Source organism: Rousettus aegyptiacus, unplaced genomic scaffold (genome assembly GCF_014176215.1).
Source record: "Rousettus aegyptiacus isolate mRouAeg1 unplaced genomic scaffold, mRouAeg1.p scaffold_m13_p_1, whole genome shotgun sequence".
Classification (NCBI taxonomy): Eukaryota; Metazoa; Chordata; class Mammalia; order Chiroptera; family Pteropodidae; genus Rousettus; species Rousettus aegyptiacus.
In genome coordinates this window covers 130510207-130537494 of record NW_023416284.1, presented here as the reverse complement: position 1 = coordinate 130537494, position 27288 = coordinate 130510207, and the positions used below count along the sequence as shown (strand labels likewise).

Here is a 27288-nt window from a genome sequence, read left to right as displayed (position 1 = left end):
AGCGACTGACTCTCCCCACTAGAGAATCAGCCCTGAGCTTCTAGAAGTAATAGCTTAAAAAGCCCCAAAACCCCATCTAGCAAGCAAGCAGGTTTACAGAAGCAGAGGCTGGCCATTAATACATCTTTACACAGGATAACTACACCCTTAACATTAGCATATCTTTGCACAGAATATCTCCTCAAACTACACCCTGTTTAGCATTAAACAATGGAAGCAGAAGTTGGCCATTTGAAAATTTTCACCCTTAACAGACTGATGGACCTGGAAGATGAATAACCAAAGGCTTCCCAGTGCTTCCAGCACTGTTTCCTCAGTTATCAGAGGCTTGTGATAGTACCTGCTTCATAAGCCTCTCTACTATGAGGCCATTGCACAAACCGGTCTTTGGCAGAGAAGGTGTCAAGAATCAGACAATTTGAAGATTCAACACAGGAATTGTTAAAACAACAACAACAACACCCAAGATTCAACTTGTACATTTAAAGATCGAATTGGCATTATTCAATGATTTCTGAATTGAATCATTCGTAAATGATTCCTATCTAGTAAATAGAAAAGAGGTCCGCAAGCTGCAGAAAAAGGAAGATTTTTATAGAGAGTGGGAAAAGTAAATTTCTAGCAGAGTGGCTAGTTTTAATATAGGAAAGAGGCATGAGAATAACATAAATTGACTAAATAGTAAACCGGATTGTACTCAGAGCATGCTACACGCTGCTAGACACGGGAACCTGGCTGATCTGCATACAGCCAGACCACAGTGAACCTACAGGAAGATTCCTGCTGAGATTGCTAACAATTACTTCCCCATGTTTTAACGCTGGATACCCATACCCTGAAAGGAAAACATATTAACCCAGTTCCTCAGACATCTATCTCTCTGAGAGCTCTCAGCAGATGTAGGACTTGAGTCTTTACTTGGGAAGGTTCACCTTTCCTGCATCAGTTTCAGGTTTAGGTCACCTTCCTTTGGGGATGGAAGGGGTCTTTGAGGATAACTTTACTAGTGGTGACCAGGAAATTCCAGAATGACCAGTTAAGATTACATTCCCGGGAGAGGCTAAAACTGCAATCACATTAGGTATCAAGTTTTGGTTTGTTGAAGTGGGGCTTAGCACAAGTGATTCCATTTTGGGCCTATTGCTTATTTTTTGACAGAATGAATGAATGAATGAAACAGCACACTGGGATTTGGTTTCACTTGCCTATTTCCGCCAGATTATCAGTTTACTTTTCAGAAAACAACACTGGAATGGTTTAAAAGATACCATCTAATTTTATTTTAGCTACCCTCCACTTCCTCTCCCACCTTCAATTTCACTCTTTACAGAGAGTTGCTGGTAAAATTCAGATACCAAAAACTCAATTCACTTTAGATTTAGATTCTTAATTTTAACAATAGAAAATGTAAGGGAGAAAAAAATTCCCTCTACCCTTTTGAGTTCCTGGCTTAAGAGAAAAATGATCATAAGTTTATTAATATGTATATCACATGTATATATAGGTTATATCCAGGGAAATCAACTCCCTGAGATGGCCCAAGCCACCACCTAATACAGTACTATCATCTGCTAAAGACAAAAGAAAGATGGTGGGGCTGGGGTAATGTTAGATATGGGACGTTACAAGAAAATCGGGTAAACAGGGGTAAAGTTTGTTTTGCAGATTTGTCAGTGCCTTCTCCATTTAAGATTCTTTGTGATTTAGAGTCAACTTTCCCTTCCAGGTACACCTAGGGAGACACAAATATAGGTTTCTTTTACAAATGTAAATTTCCCTTACAAAAGTGTAACTTTATTGTTTTCAGAGATTCTCTCCTCTGCTTGCTGTTTCTCAAAATAATCGGCTCAAAATAACCCTTAGGCCAGAGGCATATATTGGGGTGGCATGTTCTGCCACTCTTCAAAAACATTTTTCTATCTTTAGATAACAAAACTTGCCCAACCTGATTAACCCTCTTCACCCCACCTAGAATTCTTTCCTTCCCTCTTCATTCTCCCCACCATCCCAATCCCTCCCTCTTTCCCTAAATCCTGGTCCCTCTTTTTAAACCTTCAGAACCCATAATCCTCTTTTTCTCGATTCCTCTCTTTTCACAATGAACCATAAAGTGTGTCCTTTGAGGTTAAACCTTTCATATTTGTATGCTTTCCCCCAAATTCACTGTAATTCCCTTAGTTTTATTTGTTGGCGCGTTTTAATTTTTTTAACCCCCACAATGCTGACAAGTTCTGGCACCAAAGCATTCCACTTGAAAAAAAAAATTGTTATAATAAAAATCCTACCCAATTCCCTTATGGCTGGAATTTCCTTTCCCAACTTAACTTTTTCCACCCCAAACAGCTAGTGGATCTAAAGAAAGCACTTTGCGGACGCGGCGGGGCAGCGCGCGGGCAGCCGGGCCGCAGGCAGCTCTGCAGCCGGAGCCCCAGGCCATGCTCTGGCCCTCGAGGACCGGGGCTCCGGGCCCCAGGCCGCAGCGGGTAGGGCCGGGCCGCTTCCGGCCGCGCCGTTCCTAGTCGAAGCCGCGAGCGCCTGGGGACCCCGGATGGGCCCGGGGGAAGGCCGGCCTCCGGGGGGCCGGGGCGAGGGGAAGACGAGGGCACCGCCCGCTGTTGCAGACCCCGGAACTGGCTTCATGGGCCGGGCGGCGGCAGCCCAGTGACCGGCAGCCGCGCGTACTGACCGCCACGAAGCGACTGCCACGTCAGGCCAACTTCACAAAACCCGGGCGAGGGCGCTGACGCAGGCCCGGTGGCCCGGCGGGGTTGGGCCCGCGGCCAATCCACGAGGCCGACCTCCAGCCCGGGCGCCCGCTTCAGCGACGCCCCGGCCGGCGCTGGCGCCTGCCCGGCCCCCTCAGGGAGGCGGGGGAACAGCAGAGAAGGCGGCGCCATCGCGAAGCCCGCGCCTCGCCCGTACCCTCGCCACCCTGTCCTCAGTCCGGCCCTGGGCTGGGCGGTGTCTGCGGGAGTCTCCTCGGCCTGGCCCAGTTGGCCCGAGCCGGGCCGAGACGCGGGCAGCGGCGGCGCAGAGAGGAGGCGGCGGCGGGCAGGGGGGTCGGAGCCGGGCCGGCGACCAGACATGGAGACCCGCTACAACCTGAAGAGTCCGGGTGAGCAGGGCTGGAGGCGCTGGGCAGCGCCGTCAGAATGGACCGGAGTGACGCCGGACTCCGGGCCCCGGCGCTGCTGTCCCCTCACCACTCGCGGCTCCACTCCCGGTTTCGCGGTCTACGCGAGACCGCCGCCTGCCGGGGTGGTGCAGGCCGCAGGGCAGGGCGGCCAGAGCGGCACCGGCTGCCAAGCCCAGGCACTGGCCGCGCCTCGCAGCACCGGGACTCTCCCCTTATCTGCGGAATTAAGAGCGCATCCCCGGAAACAGGTTATAGGTGATGTCCGTGCTAATAGTTAGCAGCCCCTCTCCGGACTGCATCCTGAACACCGTCGTTATCCCTTCTCTGAAGCTGCCACCGGACTTTTATTTGGTGTTTGACTCGCTCGCATTTGAGGATAGTAATTTAAATACCCTGTTTACAGCATTTGGGGCAAATAGAATTGCAGACATAAAGGAAATGTTCTGTACTAAACTGGTTAACCAAAGAGCTTAGGAAACTAGTTGAGCCGTGTACTTTAGAGCTATCCATGATGTTTTGTCATACTAATATGATATATATCCATATTCAGTCATCAAGACTTCTTTTATTGTATTTAATGCCCCTGCCTCATTCACAGAAGCAGCCCAATTACTAAGCCTCAAATTCTTTTCTGGTGCATTAGAAAGATGCAAGGAAAGTAATCGGCTCTCTCAGATCAAGGCAGGCTTGAAATGAATCACTGGGTTCTATAAATGATATTTATTCTATCTGTACCTTGATAATTTTGTCGGAAGAGAGAAATTTCACACTTCAGCACTAAATGGTAATCCTAAGGTAATAGTGATGGTTTGACCAACTCTTGCTGTTGCTCTTTTTTTTCTTCCAAAAAAGGAGCTTCTCAGTTTGAATCAGCAAGATTCGCATTCTTATGGAAAGAGTTCACATTGTGAATCTTTGATTTTTTTTTTTTTTTAATACTTAGGAATATGCAAAGACTCTAGAAAAGCTGGGGATATTGATTGAACCCAGTTTGTTAACTTGAGTGCTGTGAGGCTAAGAAATGTACTTAGTGGACCAAGTAGGTAGAATTGGTTATAAAATTTTGACTCGTCCAAAAATACATTTATATAGTTCAATTTCAGTGGGTTCACGACTTTCTCCCTCCAGCTCATTTCTTAAGAACACCAGGTGGTAAAAAAAGACTAAAGAGGGGGAAGGGAAAGCTTAATTTTAAGGTTAGATGGTAGAATGGTTAAATTATTTAGATTGTGGTAGATTTAAATAAAACTGGGTAAAAATGTAAGGTGACTCCTTGGTCACATGGTACCAAGTTCCTTAGGGTACCAGAAGTACTTAGTGAAATGTCTAGAGGTAATGCAAATGTAAAGAAGAGTACAATTTGGAATGGAAATTGTTGTCAGAGGACATTGCTCAATTTTATAGGTTATCATACCTGAGATTATGATAAGCCTTTAATATTCTCCAGAATTTTATACATTTCCAAAATATATGACCTACTGCAGGCAGGCTGAGCTTTAGTCAACATGCTTCTAGCTGTGTAATAAATTGCTTACTCCTTTTGGTTTCATTTCCTCAAAGGTGTTCCGGTTCTAAAACAAATTTTTTTTAATCTTTTTTTTTTTTTGGTTATCGTGTAGCTAGCTCATTTGGTGTTCATGGAGGTGAAGTAAATGAGAAATGGCACTTCCTGAAAATGCTAGGAGGCATAGTGAAAATGCTTCCTTCCTTTGTTTTATTCTCAGTCCTGTGATATTTTTAGAGTAATATATATGTGAAAGGAAGTAAAAACACTGCACAGTGTAAGGAATATAACCTTTTTTCTTTGTATCTCATGTGGAGTTGTCTTAGAGGTATGGATGGGACAATTAAGACAATACAGATAACTGGTTAAGAGTCAGTGTGCTAGCATGTTGATAGTAAATTTGATCATTTTATAGGTGGGAAAACTTGAGATTTTTCTGCAATGGACTTGTGGTTGTGAGCAGGTCTCTGTGTGACGCCACTTCATAAGCCTCCTGACTAGCCTGTCAGTTAGTTGTTGCCTCTGGATCAAGCTTCCTGGTTCCTTTTTGGTTCTGTTCTGGCCAAGGTAGTAGAGTCTCAGAATATGAAGAAGGGAGACCTATGTATGTATAAAGAACCAACCTCCTGTGGCAGCTTTCCTCAGAAGGGGCTGATGAACATGTCCACCAGGTGATTATTGGCCTATGTATAAAGACTGGTGCAAAGGCTTCTACTGCCTCCGTCAGAAACTTAGGAGTTATCCTGTCCATACCCTTGGTGTTGAATGCACTGTCATGCTAATCATTATCAAGTCTTAATGTCCAGTTAAGATCCTCTTCCTAGGCCGTAGATACATAGAACTTAATGGTGGTGTAATATTTTTACCCAGATTTCCCACAGACTGAAAAAATATCTACAAGATATAAAACAAAATTTATCAGTCTTTTATCTGTCCCCAAACTTGCACCTCACTTTAATATTTCATATCCCAGGGATTGACAGCACCCAAGCACCCATGGGAATCATCTTTGATCTCTTGGTCTACTCCTTTACTCCACCCCCTACCCTGAAACTCTCTCACATACACAGGCATTTGAGCATGGACACCTGTACACACAGACACGCATATGTCTAATTAGTCACTGTTGTCATTTTGATTAAACACCAAGATCAATTAAAACAAAACCAAACCTGATTAGATCACTCCTCAAATTGAGAAGTTTTCGGTAGCTTCCTAAGAGCTCTAGATAAAGTTCAAAGTAAACTGTTTAGCTTGGCCTACAGGGCTGCTCATGATTTGATCCTTGCCTTCCTCAGCCCCATCTACCACTCCACTTTTGCCTGGGTGACTCCCCATATGGAGCAGCATTTCTCACCTATATGTCTTGGTCCCTGTTGGAACCTCTTCTTGGAATACCTTCCCTTTAATCCATCTGAAATCCCTCTTAAAGCTTCTTTAAGGTTCAGTCTTGTCCAACTCCTGTAGGTAGTCTCTGTATTTGTACACACTTGGTCAGTGTTTGTGTTGTGATTGTTTTCATGTCTTTCTTGCTGTGAGCTTTTTGAAGGCAAGAAGAAGGTTTTGGTCATTCTTCTGTCTCCATTGCCCAATCTTTAAATGTTTGTTGAATGGAGACCTTTACTGGGTCTTTATGGGCAAAAACATTAGTCTTTAAACATCTGCTTAAATGCCTTCACTAAGAGATCATGACATTGGGTTCAGGTCTTCAGTATATCTATCTGCCTCCTGCATTTTACCCATGCTTTGGAGATTGATGATATCAAAATATTTGCTTTCCCAGAGAAACATGCGCGAGAGACAGTGAGCAGTAAAAGATCCCCGTAGCTGGAGCTTTGTCTCCAGATCTCAGTGTAAGCCTAGTGAGCTAGCCTGGGCATGTGAAGAATGCTAATGCCTAGGCCTATGGAACCTAAACCTTGGATCCATAGTGATCATGTGGCCTCCATAAAAATGAATAACAAGAGTAGACATGCAGGAGCTCTCCATCCCTTCTCTGGCACATCTTATCTCACCATGGTAGGAGAATTCCATTAAATAACCTTACAAAGAGAGAAGAGAGGAGCTGGCAGGGGTAAAAGTTTTTTCTCTAGCCATGTGGCAGCGAGAAATAGAGTATCAGGAATGGGAGACTATGCTGTAGCCCTAGTCTCCAGTCAGTACTTTAAATCTTGACTATTCCATAGCAGTGGTATTTCTCCTTGAGAGCCATGCCATCTGGCCAACTACATATGCTCAAAGCCTGATTTTGAATCAAGGAGAACCATTGAGAGGGCTTTGTATCCCAGTCCATTTCTGACCTTAATGACTTGTGACCTGAGGAAAAGGGAGAGGTGAAAAGGCAAGGAGAATTATGTGAAGAAATTATCAACTTTCATTTGACAGATGTAAATATTGAGGCAAAATAAGATTAAGTGACTCGTTCAAGGATTTAGGCCTAAGGAATCAGAGCCAGCATTTTAATGCAGCTCTAATTCCAGAGTCCACATTCTTTTTCACTAAGGCGTTCATAATATATGTTATCTCAGAAAAAAAAAAAAAAGATTAGGAAAACACTAGAATAATTTCACCTTCTGTTTGCCAGTGTGGCTTTAGCTCTCACATGGTATGTGCTTGTGTGACCTATGAACTAATAAAATCAGCATGTTTAGTTGTTGAGCCAATGATTATTCCTTTAAATTGATTCTTGTAGCATTTCTGACCCTTTCATATATCTCTCATAATATCCAGATACTATTGGGTGTTTCATTTTTTCTCTCCTACTGAACTGAATGAGCTAAGTGAAGAGGAAGCAAAGATGTGATAAAATCTGATCTCCAGCTTAATATTATTCAGCTAGCTGATGAGGAATGAAGGGAAAACAATCTCCTTGGCATCTTTGATTGCTGACAGCCACCAAACTAATAAACTTCATAAGCTTCTATGATTTTTCTTATATCTAATAACATTAATTTAAAAGAATGATATTTTTATGTGCTCCAAACCAGAGGGTTTTAATCTTTGTTCCATGGATCCCTTAGACTAGATGGAAGGAGGGTAAGGAGCTTGAAGGCCCATCTGTCTTGGCCTCTTCTACCAAAGCAGATCTGTTACCTGTTTTACATATTGAGGTTCTCATTAAACTTTTCTTTGAACAAAGGATTGTATATTATTGTCAAATAAATTTGAAACCCATTGCCTTTAATCAGACCCTTGGAAAGAGAATTGCTGGGGGAAGATAGTCTCAATTCAATTCAATTCAATTCAATTCAATTCAATTCAATTAATATTTGAATATATACTGAATGTTAAGTCCTGAGGATAGTGTAGTGAAATAGATTGTTTAGCAGGAAAGACGTGTTAAATGATTATAAGTGAGATGAACTCTATAAAAGGTAAGAGACACAGTGTTATGAGGGCATATAGTAAGGAACTCAACCTAGAATCTAGGGCAGTGGCTTCCAAAACTGACTGAGCATTAAATAACCTGGAGAGCCTTTCTTGTCTCCACACTCCTCCCAGATCTCAGAGATTTTTATCTGTCCAAATGGGAATCTCTGTTCACTCCTCTGAGGATGGACAAGGGAAGTAGTCAGAGACACCTTCTGAAGGAAGTTACTTAAAGGTCTGGTGGGAGCCAGTCTAGATGATTAGGTGAGGAATGGTGGTGGTAGCAGCATTGCAAGCTGAAGGACCAATATGTAGGAAAGAGGGTCTGAGGTAGAGAGAAGCATAGCGTGTTCAAAGAATTGAACAAAGCCCAGTGTCTAGAACTTGAGAGTGGGGAGAGTGTCCCAATATGTAAATGTTTCTAATATGGCATTTATTATGCTGTTTTGAATTGATTCCTCCCACTCCCCCCCCCCACCCAAGAGTGTAAGTTCCTTGATAACCAAAACTACTATAATTTATTTTGTTCATAATTACAGCATCTAATATGAGCTCAATAATAAATAGTTGATGATCAACTGAACAAAATCTTTGCTTACGGGGGCCTAGTTCAGAGTAGGAGATGGAAAAGAATATTAATAATTATGGAATAGGGCAGTGACTTAAGAACTTCTTTTTTACCTTAGGAACCCTTGATTTAAATGAAATTTTATCCAAAAGTTCTGATAGGTACAAGATTGTGTGATTGTGTGAGAGTTGCTTCTCAAATAACTTCTCTCCACCTTATGCTTCCACACATTTTACTTGTATTGTTTCTGCCTATTCATACCTACCTTCCTAATTCCTACTGGCTTTCTTTCAGATGTCAGTATCTGACCTCTTTTTCTCTTTCGTCTGCTCTTAGGTTAGGTGTCCACCTGGTGCATACTCCAGGTGTTTCCTGGAGCCTTGGGCTACCTGTTTTGGGGTCCACCCCCACCCCCCAACCCCCTTTGCTATCCTAAACCAGTAACTTGACATTTTTAAGCACCTGAAGCTTGAGGTAGGAGGGATTGGGATCGAAAGATTGACCTTGGAGAGTCAACAGGGAAAGAAAAAGGGTACAGATACAGATAGGATATAGATTGTAATAGGCTGCTGACAGTCATTTATCATGGAAATAAAAGAGGAGAGAAGTGAGTAAATAGCTGTGAAATAGCCTTAGGATGCTAGTTGGAGAGAGTGGGCCAGTGGGCTTACAAGAGAAATATAGGAACATTGGATGACATTGCGTCCCAGTGGAGGTAGTTGATAATAACTACAGTGGCATCAATGTGCATGCCCCTTTGACTTTTTTACCCCCCTTCAGTAATGCTCAGCTATTTGGGCTTAGACCCCAAGAATATGGTTGGGTTGAGTCAGCTCGAATTGAATTTTATTAGGGGAGCATGGAAGAGGAACTCCTAAGGCCAAGAGTGTGGATAAGAGGGAAGTAAATATAGGAATAGGCAGCATAAAGAAGATTGTGGGGTCAGCTGATTGAAGATTTTAATTAAGCTGAAGAATTATTTCAAAAGGAAAATTACAGCTATGGAGATTTAGTGACTTCTGGGAACAGTCCTGTTAATTTAATGCAAGGTAGTGGGTGGAAAGGCCCAAGTAAAAATATAGAGGGGGGTGAGGGTGGGGGAGTACTGTTCGTGAGCATGAGTTCCAGAGGGCACGCTTTTGTTAATAAAGACATCTTAACAAGGTAGTTGGATTACTTGTGTTGGAATCCCTGTCATTTACTAGTTGTGTGACCTTATACAAGTTTCTTTGACTCAAAAATGGGGATAAAAAATAGTAGTTATCATAGCATAGTTTTAAGGATTATGTGAGTTAATGTTTCAGTGCTACCACATAGGAAGTATATATAAGTACTTATATATGTATTTACTTATATAAATACAAATAATGTCTTTATGAGACTTCCCTATATATTATATCCATAACTTATGATGCCTAGCTTCCATTTCTTTCCCTTCCCCTCCAAGTACTACTGTTATCCCATAATTAAAACCTTTACCATCTACTTCATTAACCAGTCCTCTATACATGCTACATGTTTTGTTACAGTAGAAATTTTTTCATTAGGTTTGTAAATCTGTGCTAATCACTTGGAAAAGTATATTTAAATGTCTCTAATGAATTTTATTTTAGCTGTTAAACGTTTAATGAAAGAAGCTGCAGAATTGAAAGATCCAACAGATCATTACCATGCACAGCCTTTAGAGGTTAGTTTCCGTCTCCATCTTCTACATATAAATTTTAATATTTTAAACAAATTCCTTAAAGTTGTTTCTTCATTGTTTTGAGTCATTACGGATGTCTTTGGTGTGTTTATTAATATATTTTACTTCCTATATTTCCTGAGTACTTCATTGGCCATTCAGAATCAGGCATTTTAGGACATGCAGATTTCTGGTCTCTATAAAATGAGTTTTGGATGCTAAATTTGCTTTAGGTCTTGACTATGAGGCAGGGAGGGGAAGGACTCAATACTCTTTGTAGTTTGGAAGACCTAGTCCCTTAAGAGGAGTCTTTGCAGCTAGTCAGGGCTTTTTTTTTTTTTTTTTTTTTTTTTACAAACATCTGTATCTCTTCAGTCTTTTCGTTTGTAAAAGGAGGGTATTTAAATGTGCTCAGTGTGGTTTTTTTTGGTAATAGTGAGAATAAAATATATTAATGTGTATGCAAGTATTTTGCAAACCGAAGTTCTTGATAACTGTAAAATGTTATGGCATGTGTATTAATATTACTGACCACTTATAAATCCATGTATAAGTGGGTCTGCAAAACTAAAACTCATGGTGTTCAAGGATCAACTATAATAATAATCACTAATTGGTATTTATTTAACTTAATTAAAATCTATAATGTTATTTACAAATACCTAACAAAATTATGTTATGTATTCAGATTTTTTAAATGCATTTGTTTAAAAAAGATTTAGCTCTTTAGGACATGAAAGCTTTTATTTATAACTTTTATACTTGAGACATTTTTTGCATAGAAACTGTTCTAGCAATAACATGAAACATTTAATTTTTCTCACCCAATAACATTTCTAATAGTCATTGATAAAAAATAACCAAACTTTTTAATGTTATTGATTCCTCATTATTGTTTTTATTCAGGATAACCTTTTTGAATGGCATTTCACAGTTAGAGGGCCCCCAGATTCTGATTTTGATGGAGGAGTTTATCATGGACGAATAGTACTGCCACCAGAGTATCCCATGAAACCACCAAGCATTATTCTCCTGACGGTAAGAGTTCTTGGCTTTTCGGAATGCTTGTGATTTAACTCTTCATGGTGGCTGCAAAGTATGGTCAACATACTCATTTACATTAAGAAATAAAGTGGGACGTTATTATAATTTTGCCTTTGGAGCCAGGTCTTGGTACTATAATCCCTCCCCCCTAAATAATTTATAGGAATTATTGATGCTAATGAATGTATAATTACCATAGGGTTGCTAGGATTCAATGAAATTAATACGTGCAAAGTGCTAGGCATAGTGTCTGGCATATGGTAAGTACTCAGGAAAGGGCAGTTAATGTTATTGTACCTCTTAATCAGATCTCCTTCAGCTTCTCACTTTTCTGACACTCTTTTCCTCAATTTCCTCATTTTAACATACAGCTCTTAGAATAAGAAGTGACACAGAGTCCTCAAAAATATTAACTATATTATTACTATATATATCTTAGAATTTCTGTCTGTCTTCACATATTTTATCTCCATGTGAAGGAAAACTGCTGTTCTAGTTTCCTCTTTCCTGGGACGTGTTCCATCAGCAAATTCTTCTCATTTCTTTAATTTATAAGTGTGTTTAATTATCTCCAACCCTGAAAAAATCAAAATCAAAGCACAAAACCTTACTACTTTATGTTGTCCTGTTTTTCTCTTTGATAACCTTTAAAGCATCCTTAACTCTAGATTAGCCCGCTGCATTCTGGTTTTCACACATGCTCACTACTCTAATTTCAAAGACCATTTTGAGAAATCCCACTGCCTCTTCTTAGTCTTCATCCAGTTCCATCTAAGTTAAACATGTGACACTCATGAGGTAGCAAATGGTGAAAGAAAAGGCATTCATCAGTACACACCAAATTACTGCTGCTTTTACCTATATTTGGTGTAATGCAAAGAGCATTAGTTTTAGAGTCAGTAGACCTGGATTCTGCCCAGCACTATTTCCATTACAACATGCACAGGTTACATAATCTCTTTGAAATTTAGTTTTCTAATCTTTCAGAAGGGTTATATATGGTAAATATAACCACGCCATGAAGTTCCTCACATATGGAAATTGTTTAACATACATTAGGTGATGTTTAGAATTGTTAAGCTGAAAGGAGGGTTAGAGCAAGGTGCTAGAAGGGCCCTCCTGTATTAGGAGTCTCTTCTTTTAGTTGCTAGATCATGGGGGAAAGCCAAGTGGTCTAGGGGGAGGGGCTGGTCCATGGGGAAACTGGTGGAGGATAGTTGGGGCAACAACTGTTCACCAGCAAGTACAGATATATTTCAAGAGTTAATTAATACCGTGGTCACATTTAGCACAGAGGCTGAGAATTAGCCCAGCCCTCCTGATTTTCAGTGTTTGCTCTTTCTGGTTCACTTCCTCTCTTTTGAAAACTTTCCTATCTTTTCCAACCTTCATTCAACAAATATTTATTAAACACGTGCTATTTGCCCTGTGGGTGGGTAAGTCAACTTCTCTGCCCATGAGAAGCTTATATTCTAACTTTGTGCCTCTTCTTTCCTACCCTTCCTCTAAATATGGATATTTTGTAAGTTCAGTCTACAACTGTTATTTCTATTTAATGGCTTCAGTGAACACCTCTGTGAAGTCAAGTACCAAAAATGTATATATCTTCCCCTGATGTCATCTTTTCTGTATTTCTACCTGCCTGCTAGACATCATCAATAGCTCTTTCACCAAGGAAATAGAGTGCATATCCAGACTGAAATCATCATCACTGATCTTCCTCCTCTGTGTTCCTATCTTATGAAATTGCATCATCCTTCTGAAAATCACTCCCACCTCAGAGCCTTCCTCACCAATATCTAGTTAGGTGATACTAAGTCCTTAGGTTTTATCCTAGTCCCTGCATGTCTTCTTTTTTAGATACTTCACAGAGCCTAGCACTGTACTAGACACAGAGGAGGACATCAGAACATCTTTATATATCAATTATTTAGATTTTAGGTGTACAACTCAGTTTCAAAAAGATGTTACAACTTCTAAAAAGAGCCTTTATTATTCATTCAGAATCCAACAAATATTTATCAAGTGTCTATAAGAGGACAAAAATCTGTATCCTCTTAGAGATTACATTCTTTTAAAATTATCTTTCAAAAGTATATATAAAATATATTTATAAAGTATAATATATTAAACACATATAATTTTTAAATGCCTTATTTATTCCTAAGGCTAATGGACGGTTTGAAGTAGGCAAGAAAATCTGTTTGAGCATCTCAGGACATCATCCTGAAACTTGGCAGCCTTCATGGAGTAGTGAGTATTACTTTAAAGTGAATATAAATCCTGTATAACTTTAATCAAGTCATAATTATATAGTATAATGCCCTGTTGATATTTAAGCTGTTTTTGATAAATAATTTGATATTATTGAATAAATAATAAAAATGCTTTTCCTTATCTAGATTTTGGACTTCATTTTACTACAGCCCTCTTGTCTCTTCAGTGTCTCTTTTTCCAGAGTAAACTCAGTTCCTTTTACAAAACAATGTAGATTGATGTTTACTTTTTATTTCAGTAAGAACAGCATTATTAGCCATCATTGGGTTTATGCCAACAAAAGGAGAGGGAGCCATAGGTTCTCTAGATTACACACCTGAGGAGAGAAGAGCACTTGCCAAAAAGTAAGTTTTGCATTTCATTCTTTGTTTAAGATCCAAATACTATTCTGGATAATGGCCCTTAGGAGATAGGCTCTGTTTCTTACTTTGTTAGTTACCTTGGGTATAAGATGTGGTCTTAGTTTTGCTGTTTTAGAAATTCAGTTGTACCAGTTTATCCAGGAGTGATCAAAGTCTGACGAAATGATTTCATGCTCTCTAGGTTTAGAACTAGAAAAACCGTTCTGAGAAACAGTACTGGTCACTTGTCTCCTTTTGGTCAGTATTACAGATGGAAAAGAACTAGAACAATTATTTATATGTAACTTTCCACAAGATTAAAAATTCCTTTAGGGTAGGTAGGGAATCCATCTTTATATCTGTAGTATCTGGCACATAGCAAGTGCTCAATAAATGATTTGGAATAAAGCAAAGGAGATTTTCTTTTATCAAGTTGTGGTTTCCCAGTAGTACTGCCTTCTTTGCTTTTCCAGGTGCATTCTGTCTGTACAACCCAGATTAGTTATTAGATTCAGAGTATCCTCTCCTTTGAGTAGTGAGCGCTAAGACTAATTCTTGATTTCAATCACTTTCCTGTTCTGGACTCTGTTGCCTACCATCCTTCAAACATATTATATGAATTAAATAATAGTATATCTTACCCTAGCACAGCCTAGAATAAGCTGTTTACAGATGTTTATTAAATCAAATAGATTCTAGTGTCTGAAAAATTTGGTAGAGTCCTTGGTTTCATTAACAACTTTTCTTTTAAACCTTATTCCCAAGTTCTGGGGCTATATATACTTACTTGTAGCTACTATTTACAAAATATTACATGTACTTTGAATACATGGCATCTGTTTTGTTTGGTTTTTATATTGGCTTTCTATCTCGATACTTTTATCCAGTACATTTCATGGACAAGGTAAAAAAAAAAAAAAACTTGATTTTTTTTTGTTTTATACTTCTCAGTGTATATCTTCTAGGCTCTTCGTCTGTATTAGAGACTTTTTAAAAACCTGGTTTTGCATTTAACCATGGTAGCTTGCTATCTTTGTGGATAAACTCACATATTCAAAATAAACATTCTCCTTTAAGTTTCATCTGACTTCTCAGTTAAAAGTGGACACTTTTTTGGGACAGATGATTTGGCCAGAACTGATTCTCAAGAGGGTATAGGTAGCAATGCTGCTTCTGGTAAAACAAAAAAATTTCGTCATTAATTACTAAATGCTACTTTTACATATATTTTGTTTACATGAAGCTACTTAATACATTTAAATAGCATGTTCTTCAAGACCTAAGGCTTTTATTATGTTGAACTAGAAGTATAGTAAAATAATTTTTTAAAAGGAAGTTCAGTGTATCAGTATACATTTTTACATATTATACATATTTACTTTGAGTCATATAAATCCTCCACACTCTCCTGAGCTTTAGGGAACTTTTGGCTATATCTGAAACACAAAAGAGAAAATGAAAACATAATAAAACAAATAAATCTGAAGGAAGTGTAGTTAACAGGTTATCTTGAGTATCTACTTAATATATTGAGTAATAAATTTCAGAATCTTTGGATTTTTCGCAAGTTTTCTGTTTTTCAAGTTGTACTGGTATTTAGAGGAATAGGATTTGTGAGTTTTTTTTCCTGGAAATATCTCAATTCTGTTTTTAATTGGCTTCTTTACTGTTTTATATATGTTTCTGTGAAAAATAATTTGAGCTTTATAATGTACTTTTCTCACAAGCTTAACATAGGCTTTGTTATGTGTGATCTTGAGGACAGTGTACTTAGACAATTTATATATTTCATCATATAAATCTAAAACTTATTTTTCTTTAGGTAGTATATTGGGAAAATAATGGAATCTAAGCCTGCATTTTATTTTTAATTTTAGGTGTTTTAAAAATTGAGATATAATTGGCATGAATTTTCTTTTATACTAACCTAACTTGTATATTTGTCTCAGAATTATAATTATTGCCGTAATTGTCTAATTTACATGTAGATGAATGTGATAAGGAATTATCCAGTGTTCTTTTTTTAAAAAATTTAATTCATAATTTGAGTGTCTCAAATTAACATTCAAGTATTTGATTTATACCCATCAAAAAAAATTATTTCCTACCAGATCCCAAGATTTCTGTTGTGAGGGATGTGGCAGCACCATGAAGGATGTCCTATTGCCTTTAAAATCTGGAAGTGACTCAAGCAAAGCTGACCAAGAAGCCAAGGAACTGGCTAGACAAATCAGTTTTAAGGTACTCTAAATTGGTAAATACATTCCAATTATGTAGCTCTTTTATTTACTTTCAAATTAGATAGAAAGTAAAGCAATTTAATTGTATTGCTAACGTTTTTACAAATAATATTTTTATTACAAAACTAATAATGTACAAAGAAATACAAATTGATAGTTACAAAATAGTAATGGAGTAGTGAAGTATAGCATAGGGAATATAGTCAATAATATTGTATGTAATAAGTATGTATGCTGTCAGATGGGTTCTAGACTAATCAGGGAATCTCTTTGTACATTAATTTAAAAATGATCACTATGCTGTACACCTGAAACTAATATAAAGTAATATTGAATGTCAACTCTAATTAAAAATAAAAATTAAAAAATAAATAAAAAATTAAAAGCTACTTGCAAAAAGTTTAAAAAAAAATAAGTAAATAAAAGGATCAGTTTCTCATTAAGGGTCTTCCTCAAAAGCTTGAGTATAATCTCCAGTGTCAGCTGTGGAAAGGAGGAAGGCACATATGCATATTCACATGCTAAGTAGTGTGCTCTGGTCTCACTGATAAAGAAAGCATAGTAAAGATTTTACTGTACGTTATATGCTCACCATTACCACCTTCCCTACCCCCTAGAAATGTAGACCCTGAAAATCAAAGTCAACACTTTGCACTTACAAAAGCTGGAAGAAAACTTTTTAGCCATAATTAGAATTATAATTGGCTATTTTCTAGCAGCCCGAAATGTCAGTGGAAACCCTTCCCTTTCAGCATTCCTTGTTATTACCTCTCAGCATTTGTTGGAAATATATCTGCCACTGTTCCAAGTTTGAGGTTACACAGGGAGGTACAACACGTTCCTGTCTTCTAGGAACTCACAGTCTCTAGCAGGATGTCTCAAAATGTATACCCATTGGCACTCACATGGCTCTAAGGATTCCTGGAAGGTCACTGTAAAACAGTAGGCAGCAAGTCTATATTTCAGATTCTATGCAGAACCACTGAGTTAGAACTTAATCAGAATCTCTAAGAATGGGCTCGGGATTCCTTATACCAGTCCTCCTGCTGATTCTTATGTATGCAAAAATAGTGGATACCCTTATTTCAAAGTGTTTATAATTTGTGATTTTCATGCTGATAAGACTTCAAATTCTGGGCTTTAGATTGCAAAGCCGTCTCTTAAGAGACAGAGACAATCTTCTCCATCCTACTTTAGATCCTCACAGGGTGCTACAGAACCATACTTCACCAGTTGGTTATGTTCAGCCTTCCTAGATTCTTCCCTTTTCTCAGTAAATCTTTGCATTTCCCGTATTTCAGAAGGTCCACAACAAGCTCCGCCACCTTGCCCACCATGGGAAACATTTTAGTGTGGGTAAGAGTTAAAATCATGTTGGAATTAGATCTGGGTTTGAATCTTAGAACTTTTCACTTATTGCTTGTGAAACCATAGACAGTTACTAGGCCTTTGGTTTCTGCATCTGTAAAATGGAGATAATGATTTTACTTAGCTCATAGGATTATCAGGATTGGATGAAATGATGCATATAGAGAGCATATATATGTCTAGGCATACAGCCTAGCCATATCGTTACCATGGTTACCAAAAATCCTTGATGGAACTCTTGGGTTGATGGCTCAGAGCCAAAAAGTCTCACAGTTCACAACAGGCTAGCCTTTTACCTGAAGGAGACCTCAAAAATCATGAAATGTAGGCACCTAAGTGAGTAGAATATGATATACTTCTAAACTGTTGTGGAATCTGTATATTAAGAGATAGTATAACTTGTTGTTGGAAGAGGGAGGATAAATAATAGTTAATATACAAAATAAACATTTTTAAAAATCGAATTTATAAAACACACAAAGGTATACTGCATCTAAAGCAAGCCAGATATATAAAAATCCAAATTTATTATGTACGTCTTTATCAAAAGGTAGATGTTTAGCTTCCTAAAACATTTACTGTATAATTTTATTTTTAAAATTTTTACCCAAACAATATTTCAGGAGGATATATTATATAGTTCACATAGGGTTACCAGATTAAGCAAATTAAATGAAATTAAACAGGATACCCAGTTAAATTTTAATTTCAGATAAACAAGAAATAATTTTTTAGTATAAATATATCCCATGAAATATATGGCAACCTTAATTACAAAGCATGACTATTTTTCCATACAAGTTTATGACTTTAATTCATTACCCTTAGTAAGCTTTATGTTAGGAAAAGAAAAACTGATTAGAAATAAACTCATCACTAGTCAGATGAATTAATAAATTTGTAAGTGCTGTGAGAAATTAATGAACCCAGACAGAGCACAGGGATCAAATTAAACCTGAACTTTTCTTCAAATGCTATGAAGTTAGAATGTCCCTAAAAGAAACAAAACAAAACAAAACAAAAAAGCTCTGCTAAAATACATTCACAAAGGCATTATAAATATAGTGGTTAAAACTTAAACTCTGGTATACAATGCCAGGGTTCAGATTCCAGCTTTGCTGTTTATTAGTAGTAGGACATCAGACATATTATTTAATCACTTTGTTTTTTTTTCTCATCTGTAAATAGTAATAGTCCTTACCTTGTAGGATTTTTATGAGGATTATAGAAGTTAATACTCAGTTAAATATATAGTATTTAGAATTGCCACTGAGGCTTAATAAGTTTTAACTATTATAGAAAATATGGGTAAAGAATAAGAAAATAACAGTCATATATGATCCCATTGCCAAGAAGTAACCGCTGTTAATATTTTGGCATCTCTTACATATCTTTTTTTTCCTGCATATCTTTTACCCAAACATAATTACTTCTGGAATTTAATTAGCTCCATAAAAAATGTCAACCTCCCTCTTCTTTACCTCTCTTCATCCTATCTGTCCTTCCAGGGTCCAGTTCTTGAGAGAAATTTTTTTCTTCTATTTTCTTGTGTCCGACAGAGGAAGTGCTTAATAAACGTTGGTTATTTTCTTCCATCTGAAGGTTCCTATTGCATATTAAATCACCTCTCTGAAACTTTTAGGGCTAGATGTGTTTTATACATCAGAATTTCAGATTTTAGAAATACCAAACATATACCACATATTAACACCTATTAGTAGGATCTGGTGCAGAACCCCGTAATCAAATCCATTAATATTTCATCAGCAAACCTGGGAATATTTACACTACTGTGGAATAAAGACTGTTAACATCCTCACATGTTAGGCTTTGCCTGAAAATTACAAAAAACTTTAGAGATTTTTGTAATTGTGGATTATGAACCATGGGTGTTAGTTCTGTCCCTCACCAAGTTGCCTCTTGAGAGCAGGGATTGTCTGTACCTCTTCTGTAATACCTAATATTGATATCAGAGGAGCAATTAAAATAAATCCAAGAGAGGGAATTTAGTAGTTTGTGGGTTATTCTGTATATTTTCTCTTGTAACACTGTTCTTGGGTATATCTTTTTTGTAGGCAGAAGTCAATTCATCTGGAAAGACTATTGCCGAGTCAGACTTAAACCACTCTTTTTCACTAAATGATTTACAGGACAATATACCTACAACATTCCAGGATGCTACAGCCAGTACATCGGTATGGTTCTTTTCTTTTACATACATGTATATCTATTTTATTATCATTACTTGCAATAGGAGGAGGAGATCCCTAGATGAAATATCTGAATATTTTGGTTCTCTTAACAATTGGATTCTAGCCTAGCTCTCTAATGAATTACTGTATCATCTTAAGCAAGTTATTCATACTTTCTGGGACTTCTTTTTTGTTAAATGGGACTGGACTAAATAATTTCTAGGTTCTATCGTCCCTCCAGAATTCTATGATTTCTCTAGTGCTACTGTAACAGGAGGGCAGCTGAGTCCAGGACACGTGCTGCTTGTGCTGCTCGTACTGCTCAGCCAGTAGACTGACACAGGACTTGGCTATTTAGAATAAGCGTTTATCGTCAGGGCATCAGTGATCTGAGAAGGCAGCAGGTTAACACCTTCAAAACTGCCTTGCCTTCTCAGTCTGGTTTAGGGTATTTAAGGAAAAATCTGGGCATTATTCCAGGGGTTGGAGGGATCTATCGTGATTCATGGAGCCGTTCCTCTGGCAGCATGGTCTTCCGGTGGCATTAGCAGCCCAGGAACAAAGATGGGAGTAGTCTGGAAAGAATGCTAACCAGAAGAATTGTGATCAGTAAGCATAAGGGCATTAATTATAAGTTCAGGGCAACTTTCTATGGCAGGGGACATTTCCAAACTCTGGGTCAAGCCACAGGGGACAATCTATTGTTAAGCTATAGGGTAAGGAAAGGTGAGGCCAGGGATGCTGTGAGGCATCTACTATAGGGGCCCCAACTGGGCGCTTCTTCACTATAGCCTGAATAAAATAAAATATACATATATTGGCCACTTTCTAAATAGGCTCTCTAAAAATCAATTAATTAATTAATTAATGGGCACTCTATCTTTGATAGGTAGGCACTGACTTAATAAAGACTTGGAACCAAAGATTTGCCTTAGACCTGCTCTGTTCAATACAGTAGGTACTAGCCACATGTAACTATCAAAATTTATATTTAAATTATTCAGAATTAAATTTAATTAAAAATTCATTTACTCAGTCACTACTTGCTACATTTCAAGTAATTCATAACCACATATGGCTAATGGCTACCATATTGACCATACAGATATTGAACATTATCATCACAAAAAGTGCTGATGGATAGTGCTGCCTTGCACACAGTATCCAATAAATAATTATTTAACAAAAGACTGAGTGAGAGCTATGGGCGTTGTTAGTTGTGCCCTGATCTGTTGTCCCAGTGTTGGTGGGCCTAGGTCATCAGAGAGACTTATTAGGAAAATGTGACTGGATTGTTGTTAAATAGTTAGGATTATGGAGAATAACATTGCCTTTCTGTATATTAGAGATGAATTGCCTTTTGGGGTCTTTTGGTAACAGGTGGTTTGGTTGAGTAACCACATCATTCTCCTCCCCCTCCAATTATAGAGGATTTTAAAGGGCCAGGAAAATTGGAATAGAAACTGGGCAAATAACAGATTTGCCCTTACTCAGGAATAACTTACTGTAAAGTGGGACTGGGTAGTCTTGAGTGGCTGTCTCCTATTTAAAGAGTGAGATGGCAGAGAACTAGTTTGGAGAAAGCAGGGAGAGGATGCTCTCTTTTACATGATCTCCACATAATTTTATGAATTGTAGAGGAATATAATGAATTTGTTTTAGCCAGTGTACGTTTTAACTTTTTACCTTTAAAATTCCAATTTTTTAGATTTCATAAATAGTTTTTTTAGAACCCTCCTATTACAAAAAGGAGGCTAGTAAATCTTTATTTCATACCGCTAAGGACAATCTCTTAATATTTGTGATGTATTTAAATCTAGCTTTAGTTTATTTTAAATTTGTCGAATTTTCTTGTTGCATATTCCAGTTATATTTATTCCAGTTGTAATTTATTTTATAACTACTTATTGTCCATCTCACTTCCCCAAATGTAAGTTCCTTGAGAATCGGGGCTCTCTTTCTACTACACTGTATCCTCTCTGCCTGGCATAGTGTTTTCTTATATATAGAAAAGGTGGCCAATACATATTTGTTGATTGAATAAATGAATCTTAAGATTAGCACTTTAAAAAAATACTAGGAATATAATTAAAGCAAGAAGTTTAAATAAATTAGCAAAAACAATAATGTTATTATAGTAATATTTTTCATTTTGATTTTAAAGCACATAAAACTTATAAATCTTTCATAGATAATAATTCTGGTTAAAATACCGATAAGCAATAAATTGTCTCTGGTTGTGAGTTAGGTTTTTAATTACATTTGCATACAAATTTCAGAGTGCGATTATATAATTTGATCACTATAGAGTTAACTGAAACCTAGTTTTGGCCAAGGGTGGCTGCAAGTGTAATATAAATTCAATGAGATGATATATATTAAATCCCAGATAAGCTGTTTTTTTAGCCTTGAGGGGGCGAGAGATTGCCCAAAGTCTAAATACAGCAGATAACATTAGGCCATCTGTTGCTTGTTGACGCAGATTTTTTAGCTATGTAGAAATGGGAAAAATACTGATGATAGTTTTATGTTTTTCCAGTCTATCAGATTTTTTCCCTCTTCCCAGGAATTGAGATTTTGAATAAGCCATTCCATTTTGTATTCAAAAGCAAACACAAAACTCCCTCACAGATACTGGTTATTCCAGGTTATAATAGAAAAACTTATATGTGACTTATCTGTGCCTGTGATTTAAAAAAATATTTAAATTAAATTTAAATATTTTTAAATTTAACAAATGTTAGTTTCATCTTAGTTAAGGAAATAGCAACTATTATGCCTTAAGTCTTATATGTGTGTCTGGACAAGTTTAGGTAAACAGCAAAGATGTAGAAGTCCTACTACCAAACTTAAAGCATTTTGAAAATTCTAAAGCTGACTTGATTCTCCATCTGGCAGTTCAATATGAACTACCAAAATTTAGTCCAATTAGTCCTTCGACTCCAAATAATCTAGGTTACTCTGAGCCTATAACCTTGGGGTTATTACAGTTTTCCCTTGATATGATTATTTTAAATAAGTAAAATTTTAGAATTTTATAATATTGCAGCACTAGGTGTTAGTAATATGTTATCCAAAAGGTTTCAGAAATAAAATACAGAACCTAATTAAAGCAGTATATCTATATAAGTATTTCCATTAAGTGCATGTATTAATATATCTAAAGCCAATGTTTTAAAAAAGATTGTTTTTCTGACTATATTAATCTTATAAAGATCAGAAAAGCTATCCTAAGTAGCATAATGACTTTTTTTAACCTAAATCTGGTGCCTCCAAGTGAATATTTTAATAGTAACAATAGTAAGAATAACTAACATTTAATAAGTAATTGTGTATACTAAGCACTTTATATCATTATCCTTTTTAATCCTCACAACTACTGAATTGGTTATTAGCCTGGTTGTACAGATGTGGCAGCTGAGTCTTAGGTTAAATAACTTGTTTAAAGTCACACTTTTATGAATGGCAAAGCCATTCTAGTAATAACAAGGCTTCCTATTTTAGTCAGGCACATGGGCAGGAGAGTGTTCTCCCCTCAAACTAATGGAAAAAATAACATATATAAAATAAAAGCTTTAAATTGAGTTAATCTTTGTGCTAGTTTCTGGATTGGTAAACTGTTATGTTTTTTATTTTCTTTGACCCATTTTTCTTTATAAACTTTGAGTATTCTTGCTCAGTCAGACACTTATCTGAGCTGAGCAATTGAAATAATGGGAGATTTCAAATGGAATGTTGTTTTATTGGCTGCTAGAACTCACTTCAACTCAGTAAGTATTAAGTCACTATACGATACCTATGACAATATGAGACCTCATATAATGCTGCGGCTTTGTATATTTGCTTTATTTAATGATCAGATTGCTCCAAAAGCTGTGAAGTTTAGAAATCCAAGTTCATGCAACTCTAATTCAGTATCAGCACTAACTTATTTTTAATTAAACGTCAGTAGCTCCTTTTTACTGCTGTGTTATGGTTCACTACATTTGAGTGTTCCAAGGGATAGTTTTAAGAAATTAAAATTATTTAAGCCTTTTGATACTGAGATAAATGTCAAATTTAAAATATAATTTCTTCTGCCGATAACTTAGATAAGCAGTTTTTTCCCCCTAATGTTTATAGCTATTGGCCAGCACAAAGACTATCCTCTAACCTTTTTTTAAAAAAAGTATTTGAATTACATTATTTGATTCTTTTTTCTTTAAATATTAAAAATTTTCTGTAATGAAAACTATTTAAAATGTTTTATATTTGCTCAATTTTTTTCCCTTCTTTAATTCCGCCCCCCCCCCACACACACACACACTTCCACCCCTGACCTATGAATGTTGCTGTTTCCCATAAGAAGGCAGGGGGTCTCTTCTCACATATATTTGCTCAATTTTTGAAGTTATTTTGAATAAAACAGCATCCTTTTTTATTTGAAAAAATGTGTTCTGGCACTAATATAATCGATATAAGCTTGTTTTCAATAAAAGAATTAAAGGTCATCAGGTTAAAATGGGTAAAGTGTCTGTTGAATAAAATGGAATTCATATTTTATAGAGCTTTCTTATCTATTAACTATAAGATTTTGAATTACTCAGTGCCACACTGTGGTTATGCTTTGACGGAGCAATCTTTAAAGGATAGAAAGCCATTGATATCAAGTGCTTTATGGGAGGCAGCTAGTGTGCCAAAGTAGAGGGTACATTGAGTCTCCCACAGCTACCTCCAAATTATTCTCAGCATATATCCAGGGAACTCTCAACATCACAAAGTAACACGGTTCAAACACACAGTTATAGAGTTCTTCTAGACTTGTGTTTAATTCATTGACAAGAATATTGAGAAAGGATAAGCCTGTTTTAAAAACCACATCTAGTTTTTACAACATTGCTGCAAAGAACATGTGATTTGAAATTATTTCCTATACTCTATTTTGTAGAGCATAAGAAGCATGTTGACGTAATAACATAATAGTGAAAGAAACATGTTGTTTTTGCCATTTGGGTTTTTAAAATTTTCAAGCAGAAAGTGGAAATCAAAATACTTCTTTCCTTGACTTTACTGAAAGAAGGGGGCGCCCAGATACCTAGCAGATTCTATTTGAGTTGCTGCTCAGGGAGAGTAGAAAGCCGTCTGTAGAGAATATGGATAAACTCTGTTCTTGTCTTATTTTTGTTACTGGTCAATTTCTCTTCCACCTGGTGAATACTCAGAGTAAGTTGTATTGCTGGCTTACTCAGGTAAATTGTTAGTCTCCACATTCAGATAATTCTTGGTAGTTTTGCCCTTGGTCATATTTAGTGCTCTGAGTTTCTTTGTACTCTTGAATACATAACAGGTATATGTATAAGTTTAATTTGCCAATTTCAAACAGAATTTCTCAAAAAATTTCTAGTATGGTGTCCAGAACCCCTCGGGAGCATCCCTTCAACAACCTGTCCAACCTGTAGCTAAGAATACCTCCATGAGTCCTCGACAGCGCAGGGCCCAGCAGCAGAGTCAAAGAAGGTCGTCTACTTCACCAGATGTAATCCAGGGCCAGCAGCCAAGAGACAACCACACTGATCATGGTGGATCCGCTGTACTGATTGTCATCTTGACTTTGGCATTGGCAGCTCTCATATTCCGACGAATATATCTGGCCAATGAGTACATATTTGACTTTGAGTTATAATATTGTTTTGTGTCTTAAGAGCTGTGACTCAACTGCTTCATTAAACATTCTGCATTGGGTATAATCTAAGAATTGTTTACAAAAAATTATTTTGTATTTCCTCTTCATTCCTTTTTTGATTCTTATAAATTCATTATAAATATAGCTAGACATTCAGACTGTGTCTTGCTTAGTTTAAGGGATTGGAAGTCAAGTCCCTTGTCTCACTATATGACCTCCTTTACAGGGAAAATCTTGTTTCTCATGCCTCGGTTTCTTTTTATGTAAATTTGTGATACTTTTCTGTATAGCCCTTTTAAATTTTTGGATAAAAGATGGTGTTTTAAGTTCCAATGAATATTAGTAGTTACTCAATATCATTTATTGAGTACTCTGTTTCTACTTATGTAGAATGATACAGGGATAAGAGTTGAAAAGGGAAAGTAAATCCCCTCAAATAGTTTACTTAAAATGTCATTCACAGGAAACATACTGGAATTACCCATTCTGTGACATACTTTGAGTCCGAAACATTCTTCAGTGAAAGTTACTATTTCAGTTAAATATTTATGAGGAAATGAGATTACATCTTGGTTGTTGGATGTTACTCGAAGAGGAGATAATTCTATGTAACCACTTTGATATGCTGTTATCCCATTCTCTCCAATACGCACATAAGATTTAAGTACAATCCTCCACAGATCTTTGTTTTAAGGAAGGAAGGGTGGGAGGGAGGGAGGAAAAAGAGTTCAAGCCAGGAAATGATTTCATTTTATTCCAGAAGTTAAGTGGGAGGATCTTAAGATTTGAATTGAATGTTCGATCTGCTTTGAATTGTATATCTTTTGAGATGTATATATGCCTAGCTTTGTAATTACTATCAATTTAATTATTCTACAATATGCATAATGTTGAAATATTTCATGTACCATTTTAATAGAAAAGCTCCGGGCCTAAGCAACAGTGATAGAAATTAAAAAGACCTTTACTCGGAATTGTCCACTTAATGAAAGTCCAAGAAATAAATTCAGTGCAAAATCAATAAATAACTTAGTGCTAGCTAGCTCCACAGACTCTAGTAGATAATTTTACCATCATAATGCCTGGTGAGAACATATAATCACAGAAAAACATTGCCTTCAGCATGTTCAGTAGCAGTATTGAAGGTACTCTTGAGAGTATTTTAATGTAGGTTTAATTTTTAAATAAAGGCAGCCCCTCACTTACATTTAGGTTATGTGCTAAAATGTATATATAAGGTTTTTTGTTTTTTGTTTTGTTTTGTTTTGTTTTTTTGTTTTACAGCTTGATGTTCTATATGGTGTTTAGGTTCTAGACCAGTCCACAAGAGTTAGTCCATAATGTATTTGAATATTTTGGGGGATGGTATTCATAAAGTCCTTATATGGTTTTAATAACTGAAATTATGGACAAGATAGAAACAATTTGTAAAATGATTTTAAAGGCAAATTGAATTTTTATTCCTGCTATGGGACTTCAGTTCTATTAACTATCAGACACAATTTCTGTGTTCATCCGATAGCCAGTTTTTGTTTTCTGTCTGCAGATAAAATATGAGCATATTGTATACTATTATATAATACATAATTGTCTTAAACCTTAATAAATTAGCATTTTAAAAGTGTTTACAGATTGTTTCTGTTATATCTACAGCTGAAGTTGTTAAAATCTAAAAAGCCCAAGGACTTTATGGAGACCTCATATGTCAGGAAAATTATAGATTACCACTTTATAACTTTGTTGCTGTGAGAAAATACATTCTGAAGTCTTGATTTAGAACATAAGATATTAGAAATATTGGTTCAATGATAAATGGCCTCCTAGCAAGAGGTCACTGACCCTAGAAGACCAGGTAATGTCATCACTTGAGAAGGAAATCCCTGTGCTCTCTACCTATGCTGAG

General features: G+C 36.8%; 1 protein-coding gene and 1 long non-coding RNA gene across 2 annotated transcripts; one reads left to right on the top strand and one right to left on the bottom strand.

The window, feature by feature from the left end:
• Positions 1-503: 503 nt before the first annotated feature.
• On the bottom strand, positions 504-2773 carry LOC118602016. The gene is made up of 2 exons (XR_004950632.1): positions 2286-2773; positions 504-1732 (listed from the first exon to the last, which is right to left on the bottom strand). It is a non-coding gene; the product is annotated as an uncharacterized LOC118602016 (long non-coding RNA).
• Positions 2774-2800: 27 nt separating this feature from the next.
• Positions 2801-27009, top strand: UBE2J1 (ubiquitin conjugating enzyme E2 J1). Its single transcript, XM_016140616.2, has 8 exons — positions 2801-3115; positions 10191-10264; positions 11168-11299; positions 13474-13558; positions 13821-13926; positions 16035-16164; positions 19607-19726; positions 25107-27009. The coding sequence occupies exons 1-8, from the start codon at positions 3085-3087 to the stop codon at positions 25383-25385; spliced, it is 957 nt and encodes a 318-aa protein (XP_015996102.1). The 5' UTR covers positions 2801-3084; the 3' UTR covers positions 25386-27009.
• The last annotated feature ends 279 nt before the right edge of the window (positions 27010-27288 follow it).